Here is an 8,651-nt window from a genome sequence, read left to right on the forward strand (position 1 = left end):
TCTCATATCCTTCTGATTTTTGCTACGAATTCATGGCATTAAAAACAATTGAAAAAAAGTGATCATACCTCACAACAACTTGTTGTGGTTCTAACATAATAGTAGTATCCTTAGAAAGAGTATCCTTAGCAAAGTTAACCTGAATTTCACAGCGATTGACTTGGGCTTTGATCAATTCAATCCAGGAACTTAACTCCAACGAAATAATCACATAGCTTAAAACGACAGAACTGCAAAAAAGAAGAAAAACTTAGTGAGAGCAAGCTTTGGAGAAACCATGTCAGAAACAACATTCATGAAGCTACTTACTCTCATGCTGCTGCTCTCTTCGACTTACTACAGCAGAGTCCTGGCCGACTTCTTACGCGGAAGCACTGTCACAACAGGAAGCCCTTGGAGATCACCTGAAGGAACCTTTGGATTTGGATTCGTGATGCCTGAGTCTTCAAGCACCCGGAACTTCAATCTCGCGATCTTGTATGATATAGATCCGAAGAAGACTGTCGTCTGGATGGCAATGGCAAACGGGCAGCTTGTCCAGGTGAGTGAAAATGCCTTGAAAGCCGAGGGAGGACTTTCCGTCACTGATGGGAGCAGCTCCGTCCTCCTTGTGGCAAACCAATCCCGGACAGTGTTGTGCTGAAAGTGCTTCGCTGCTCGAGAACGGGAACTTAGTTGTCCTTGGAAAAGACAAGAAAGTTGCATAGCAGAGCTTCGACTCTCCAACGAACAACCTTTTGCCCGAGCAGCAGCTCCGCACACAAGGAAATCCGTCCTTGGGATACACGAGGTTGATTTCCCAGTCTGGAGCATACCAGCTTGTTCTCAACAGTGGTCAGGTGCTGCTCAAGAACTTAAAGCTGGAGATCCCGCAAAAATACTGGTCTATTGCAAATCCGACACTGAACTCCACCATGACTTGCCTGGATGACGAAACCGGAGAGCACGTCTTGAACAACAACGCTTGCCAGCCTGATCGTTCTCTCAAGTTCCCGGCCGTCTTGAACTTGAGCGTCCTTTCCTTTTACGACGCAACTGGAAAGAGCTGGGCATCAGGATCAATGAGTTCACAAGACTACGCGCTTGACTACGACGATGCGAATGTGTTGGGGAGACTTACGCTGGACGACGATGGCAATCTCGGGATCTACAGCTTCGGCCCGAAGAACAAGAGTGGCTCCTGGAGCGTCGTCTGGCAAGCCGTCATGCTCGAGTGCGACATCTTTGGAACATGTGGACCTTTCGCTCTCTGCACCTACAGGCCCACAAAAACTTGCAACTGTGCTCCTGTCCAAACGACGAATCAAAGGGATGTGACTACGACATACCTCTGGGAGCTTGTCAAAACTCCCCAATCTCGGTGAAGCTCGTCCAGGTGAATCGAGCAGACTACTACTTCAACGATTACAACTTCGACTCGACCATCAAGTCGCTCGAAGAGTTAGGCTCGGGAGGATTCGGGAGCGTGTATAGAGGAAACATGGCCATGAAGAACATCACCACCGTGAACCAGGCTGAGAAGCAATTCAAGGCCGAGGTGAGCACGATTGGAAGAGTACACCACGTCAACTTGGCTCCGCCTCCTCGGCTACTGCGCCGAGGGAGACCACCACCTCCTCGTCTACGAGTTCATGCCAAACGGTTCTCTCGATCACCACCTCTCGGCCTCGTCCTCATTCGCCGCCTCGCAAGAGATTTTCTCAACCTGGGAGACACGACACTCAATCGCGCTGGAGATTGCCAAAGGATTGACATACCTCCTCGTCCACTGCGATATCAAGCCACAAAACGTGATGCTGGACGAGAGCTCTGGCCAAAGGTGTCCAACTTTGGGCTGGCGAGGATGATGAGAAAAGAATCGATGAGCATCAACACCGTGCAAGGAACCAGGGGATACCTCGCTCCAGAGTGGCTCGAGAGCCAATCCATCACCCCCAAGGCCGAGGATCCAGGATCCAGGCCAGCGATGAGCCGCGTGGTGCAGATCCTGGAGGGCAAAGCGGAGGCGCCGGCGCCGCCATTTCCAGAAGCTGGAGAGAATGATCTGGCGAGAATGATCGCTTTAGTTCGCTTATTTAATATTAATTTTTTGAATAAAATAATTAGATAAAAATAATAAGTAGATTATGATGGTATAATTTATACCAAGTGAAATCATTTTAATTCACCATTGCAATTTATAAAGGGACTATAGTGAGAAGTGAGCATTTATTTTGGTGGTATTTCATTCACATCTCAAATAGAACAAAGTAAATGGAATAACATAAAATATAGGTGTTTGTGATCTTTATGTTTTGGCTATCATTTTTTCGTTATCTTAGTTTTGGTTAAGGATATATGATCTTAAGCCAAACCCAAGCTTAACCCGTGTAGCCAGCTTGCTATTGCTGGGCTTAATTCTATATTGAAGGTATTAAGCCCTTCAAAAGTGACAAAGATAGAAATTCTTTTCTTCCTGGAAGTTCTCCACAACCATGTCAGTGGCATTAAACTTTTATGGACTTCTAAAAAGAATATGATCTAGCTGTTGAAAATAACTAGACTAAGAGGTGTTGACCAAACTTAAACAATTGCAACATTTTTGGTGTGGAAATCCACACTATTTCCACAAAAAACATCCAAGGACACAATAGTGATCTGGCTGCTACAAGCACCTACTTTCTTAAGCATTGCAAGAAAGTGTGGGTGATGGAAGATGAAGAAACCATTGCTTGGCAGCCTTGTTGCACCAAGGTGAGTGATCTTCTTTAATATATTATTTCCTTTGACCCTGATGACCTTGAAAATTATGTTTTAAGAATATTCTTTTGGACCATAATTCAAAAGTATAAAGGTTAAAGGTTAAAAAGAGATTTACAGCTGACACATAGATTGCACAAAAGACTTTTACCTTCGGAAAATTGGGGTCCAACACCAAAGAGTAACGTCATAGAGATCTAGGTGGGATGCTTGATGTTAACACATGTACCATCTCTCCAGATGCCCATGCGGCATAAGGATGGGCATCTAGATAACTTGTATGCAGTAAAGCCTGATCTGTATTAAGGAACAAGGTGTGTTTTCCTAACTCCAAGCATGGTGTGACACCATGTAGCTTAGTCAGGCACTCAATTTTAAGAATATTCTTTCTTAATCTAGGTGTTAACTACAAGTTTAATCCATTAGTTATGCTAATACTGAGATTCTTGAGTATTATTATTATTATTATTGTTATTATTATTTATAAGTTTAAGATCATTAGTATAGAAAAAGGAGAAAACATGAGATCACATAAATCAGAATATTTGGGTTTGAAAAAAGTCTAGCAACTGATTAGTTGTACCTTAGATGTTTGACTTAATGCAGTGCAGATTATAAAAGGGCACTCTTTTACCTCATATTACCATGTAAGTATGGAAAACAAAACATTTCTCTATTTAATTTTATTACTTGCAATCATTCTGAAAAATGAGAATTTTTGTGCTGCCACTACAAGTATCAAAGTGGATGGCTATGTTTATTGTACTAACTGTGGTTCACTCTCTCAGAGTGGCATCTTCAGTAAGAAAAATTATCTATCTTTTGTATTTTTCTAATCTTGTTAAATCTTTCAGATGCCAAGGTAAACCTGGTTTGTCCAGGAGACAGTCATTCATCATTTACAAATAGTAGAGGATACTTTGATATCTTTGAATTAGTGAAGACTGGAACAGATATTGGGAGTTGTCGAGTGAGTGTGGATCCAAGTAGAGCACCCCGGGGGTGTTCTTTCTTAACAGACATAAATGGTGGATCAAGTGGCCAATCCTTAAGCACATGCACCAATAATGGAAATAATAAGTTCACTTGTGGACCTTATTATTTTACTCCAAATGCTTGTTCACCTCCACCACCACCAAGTTCTCCACCTCCACCACCACCTAGAAAACCACCACCACCACCCCCTAGAAGACCACCCCCACCACCAACAACAACACCTCCACCACCACCACCTAGAACACCTCCACCACCACCACCAAAAACACCTCCTCCACCACCACCTAGAACTCCTCCACCACCACCACCAAGAACACCGCCACCACCACCACCAAGAACTCCTCCTCCCCCACCACCTAGAACACCTCCTCCCCCACCACCAAGAACACCTCCACCGCCACTGCCAAGAACACCTCCACCCCCACCACCAAGAACTCCTCCTCCCCCACCACCAAGAAAACCTCCACCACCACCACCAAGAACACCTCCACCACCACCTCCAAGAAAACCTCCGCCACCACCACCAAGAACACCTCCTCCACCACCGCCAAGAACACCACCACCCTCACCAACACCAGCACCTTCACTTTCACCAACACCACCACCACTATCACCACCTCTATCATCACCACCAGCACCACCACCAGAATCACCACCATTAGAACCAGGCCCAACTTCTACACCATCATGATTGCTGTAAGTTCATAAAGACATAATAAAGACATGACCTTAAGTTCCACTTATTTAGTAACTCATGTGTTTGTTTTCATATAAAGTTTAGAGTAGAGTTTTTTATGCAGAGTTTTATTGAAAGACAAGAGAATCAAGAGTTCTAATGAATGAAATGAAAGAAAATCTTACCTTTCTTTCTTTTTCTCAAGTTCATCACTGCACCCTACAGTACAAGCAGGACATCAGAGAATTGCCAATCTTATATGATAGGAGATCATATCACTCAACATAGTGCACAAGTATTGAAAGAAATACTTTAAAACCAATTCATTTATTTACTTTATAAACCAGTATAGAGATTAAGTAGATTTTCTTAAAATATTTGTTATTTCCTTAAAATTAAATTATAAGATAGGTGTATCGTTACGATACTAATATAAGCATAGTAGAGCTATCAGATTAGTTTCAATCTAGACCATTTACTTTTACATATAAACTAGGTTTTTGGGCTAATCAAATATGCACAATTCTATATTACATTCACTTATATTAGTTGAGGTGTTTAGATCTTTTTTATTTTTTTGTTTTTGCTTTTTCAATTTTCTTTTTGTTCATTTTCATGACAAAATAATATACTCCTCCTTTGACTCGAAAGTGGCAATTAGTGCAATTGTTCGATGTTATGCAATTACAATTGATTAATCATATTCAAGTGATAATGGCATTCATAGCACATGGTGTAACTCCTCCTGATCTTATTGCATCTCTTACTATTGATCTCTTGGTAAATTTTTTTTCGTGGAAATCCTAGAGATGATGTGTACTATTAGTTTGATCATTTTACAGTGATTGCCACCTATTATTCTTGGGATGATACCTAGTGTCTATACGAGTTCTCTACATGTTTGCAAGAGACAATATTGCAGTGGTATAATGGTTTGAGTGTAACCACTTGTATACATTGGAGCCTTTTCTCAAATGTCTTCAAATGTTCATTTGGACATGCTAATAATTGTGATAATGCCATAATTGCATTGTTTCTATTAGGGGTTGTCTAAATTAATTATTTAAATTGATGTTTACTTCTAGAGTTTCTTAGTTCATATAGAGACAAATATATTGGAGTGAATCAAGTTGGGTAGTTCATCTTTAGCTCCACTTTGAAATTTACAAATTGGTGTCTTATAGTGATATCTCATAGTGTTATGCCAGTCAAAGAGTATTGTCAAGGGTAGCTAGTGTATGCATAAGGCTCATAAGATTCCTTTTCCAATCGGTTAATGGTCTTGGGATATTTGGGGTTAACCATCTTTGGGTTTGAATAATACTGAGTTGGATGATCTTTTGGGAAATCTAAATTTAGGAGTTTACATTTGGTATTAGAGGGGTCTTGGGTTTAATTCTGTTGGTTGGCTAAATGAATCACACCATATGTTAAGATTGATATCTGGTAGGTCTAGTTTACTCTCGGTTGGGCTCAACTCGAGGGGTAGGGTGTCAAGAGAGCGAAGTTCGCAGGAGAGCTATGGTTTTCAGCTTCCATTCATGAGGGTGTGAATTTGCAAGGAAGCGGGGTGGATTGTAAGCAACCAAAAATAATGACTTAAGAAAAAATCCATGGGGTTTAAATATAAAGAGAAAAGGTCCATAAATAAGAGTGCACCCCTTTTTCCAATCAATTAAAGGTTTTGAAATATTTGGGGTTAAGCGTCCTTGGGTTTGAATAATACTGGGTTGGGGACATCTTGGGAAGTCTGAATTCATGAGCTTATAAAGATCTTGACGAAGTGCTAGCCACAATACACTTAATAGTCGCTTAGGCAAAAGTCCAATAAATGAATTAAAAAGTCTAACTCAAAAAGTTGAGAGTGGGAGTGAAACTCTTAAAGAAGTGCTTAAGTGTATTACACATGTTATATAGCAGTAGCTGAAGTGAAAGTCTAATAAGGGTAACATATTCAAACTAAAAGCTCTAACTCAGAAAATCAAGAGTGGGAGAGGAACTCTTAAAGAAGAGTTTAAGGAACAAGCTCAAAGTGATTGATAACCAAGTTTTTTAACAAAGGGATAAATGTAGTGCACTTGAATTTGGAGTTGAACTCTAAGCCTGTTGCGCTACAAAATGAGGGTCCAATACAATCCCAAAAGCACCAGCTCTCTGTATCCAACACTTGCATGCAAAATGGTGTTAGATAGTGTTTGGCACAATTTTGGTATACCGGTGTCCTAATGCAAGGAGGAGGGTACCCCACCGACTAAAGCAGCATGGAGCTTGGGCTTAGACCCAAGTCAGACGCAGAACAAAGAGTGACACAGCTCAACAGGAGCCAAACTAATGTCTTAGGTGGTTAAACATGCATTCCAACCACTATCCCTACTATACATTTGGAACCCCCTATAGCCCCCTTCCCCCGACCTTGAGGAAAATATGCTTTGGGCTTTCACCCCAAACCTCCCTTAGTATCAGGAGTTAGTTTCTGGGACAAGCTTGAAACTTACTAAATATGGAATGTCCCTAGATTGCAAATTTGGACACGGGACGAACACCATTGTGTTTAGGCCAATCTTTATATTCCATAAATATGCCAAATGAGTGAATCTAGACACTTTCCATAAATAGCATTTAGGATCAAAATGAGACTAACACAAAGGGCATGATAGCGAAGATGTTTGGTAGACATGGTAAGTTATCATCCAGCAATATTGAGGGAGTAGTCTCAATACGCGAGGGTTCTTGCCAAGCCAGTGCAAGACAGAGCAAAAAAGAACTAAGAGCTAGGCCAAGAATGCTCAGCTAGAAACATATAGGAGTTCCTACCTTATGTTCATCTGGCTAAGTATAGTTGCTAAACCTAGTAAATTAACACTTGGACAAGAGGGGCTACCAAAGGAAACCAACAGTATCAACCTCCTGCCATTATGGCTGTAAAGAAAAAGTGTCCCTAAGAACTGGTTGACAAGTATTTTTTCGATACCCAAAGTCATATTTGCGACACTCTCCTCCCTTTGGGGAAGATTGATCTCCTCATCGATACATACCTGAGTTTAGCAAATTGTTAAGGAAAAAACTCCGAAAGTTAACAGAAAGCACACTATGTGGGTGTAAGCCACAAATTTTTCCTTTCCAATTTGCCAACTTACCTCGACTATCTGTCCAACACTACCTTGGCTTTTGCTAAGTTCCCTTGCCAAGGTTCTCGCCTATGGTACCAGCTCCTACTTGGTTTCAGCTACTCACTGCACGAGCAACGGAGTGTTAGCCATCCATCCACGGATTCCCAAATCACTCCCAATCCCCCTCCCCGGGTTAGACTGAACTTAAAGTTCGGCTACACTCCCCGCAAGCATAAGCAGCCAAGCACACCAAGCTTCCAGGTTCCTAACATCCCTTGGTACCACAAGACTTGATCATGGGACCCTCTAAATCCAAGTCTTGAGTGCAACACTTGCTTCGGGACGCCGGGGCGAAACACCGTGGCCTAGTGGCCCAGTATGGGTACCTCTACCCCCCCACTTCCATCCCGAAGGAAGGCCCAAGCCCCTAGGAAGGGCGAGGACCAATGAGCCGCATGGTACTCAAGTGGGGCACCACTCCACGTGAGCCGGGAGCACCGCAATCAGTTTCCCTTTCGGGAGTGGGAGCTGCTCTTGAGCACTTCCTTGGATGGCCCCTCCGGCACCAGCCAAGTCCATGCTCACTCCCACCCAATGCCCCTCGGTCCCAGTCTCAACCTCAAGTCGGTTTGGAAGCCCCACTGGAGAGTTCCTTCAAGACTGGTTCCTGGACCTCACTATCCCTACTATACTTTTGGAACCCCTTGCAGCCCCCCCCCCCCCTTGGGAGACGCACGCTTTGGGCTTTCACCCCTTGACCCGTATTAGTATTTGGACTTAGTCTCTGGCTCGATCTTGAACCCGATTTCGGATCCGACTTCGGATTCCGTCTCGGACTTAATCTCGGACTCGATCTTGGACCCGATCTCGGACCCGACCTTGGACTCAACCTCAGACTCGGTCTCGGACCCGATTTCAGATCTCGGACTCCGTCTCGAACTCGGTCTCAAACTCGGTCTCGAACTCAGTCCCCGAGTCGGCCTCAGACTTGATTCCGGACTCTATCTCGAACTTGGTCTCCGAGTCGGTCTTGGACTCGATCTTCGACTTGGTCCCATCCGATAAACTCTTTGTCATTTTGGTTATGCTTTCGGGGTTCCTTTAGCCTACGACACCTCGGCAAGTTGGTT

General features: G+C 43.0%; 1 protein-coding gene across 1 annotated transcript; it reads left to right on the plus strand.

Annotated features, from left to right (window-relative positions):
- The first annotated feature begins 3,392 nt into the window (after positions 1 to 3,392).
- On the plus strand, positions 3,393 to 5,964 carry LOC9653947 (sulfated surface glycoprotein 185). The gene is made up of 3 exons (XM_002964118.2): positions 3,393 to 3,540; positions 3,594 to 4,137; positions 5,862 to 5,964. The coding sequence occupies exons 1-3, from the start codon at positions 3,393 to 3,395 to the stop codon at positions 5,962 to 5,964; spliced, it is 795 nt and encodes a 264-aa protein (XP_002964164.2).
- Positions 5,965 to 8,651: the final 2,687 nt, after the last annotated feature.

This window comes from Selaginella moellendorffii, unplaced genomic scaffold, assembly GCF_000143415.4.
Source record: "Selaginella moellendorffii unplaced genomic scaffold, v1.0 SELMOscaffold_4, whole genome shotgun sequence".
In the NCBI taxonomy this organism is placed as follows: domain Eukaryota; kingdom Viridiplantae; phylum Streptophyta; class Lycopodiopsida; order Selaginellales; family Selaginellaceae; genus Selaginella; species Selaginella moellendorffii.

Excerpts from the sequence above, each read along its gene's own strand:
- LOC9653947 (XM_002964118.2), top strand. The coding sequence starts at position 3,393 with ATGGAAAACAAAACATTTCTCTATTTAATTTTATTACTTGCAATCATT. Across the intron at positions 3,541-3,593 it reads CTCTCAGAGTGGCATCTTCA|ATGCCAAGGTAAACCTGGTT; the intron begins GTAAGAAAAATT and ends TAAATCTTTCAG. Across the intron at positions 4,138-5,861 it reads AGAACACCTCCACCGCCACT|GTCTAGTTTACTCTCGGTTG; the intron begins GCCAAGAACACC and ends GATATCTGGTAG.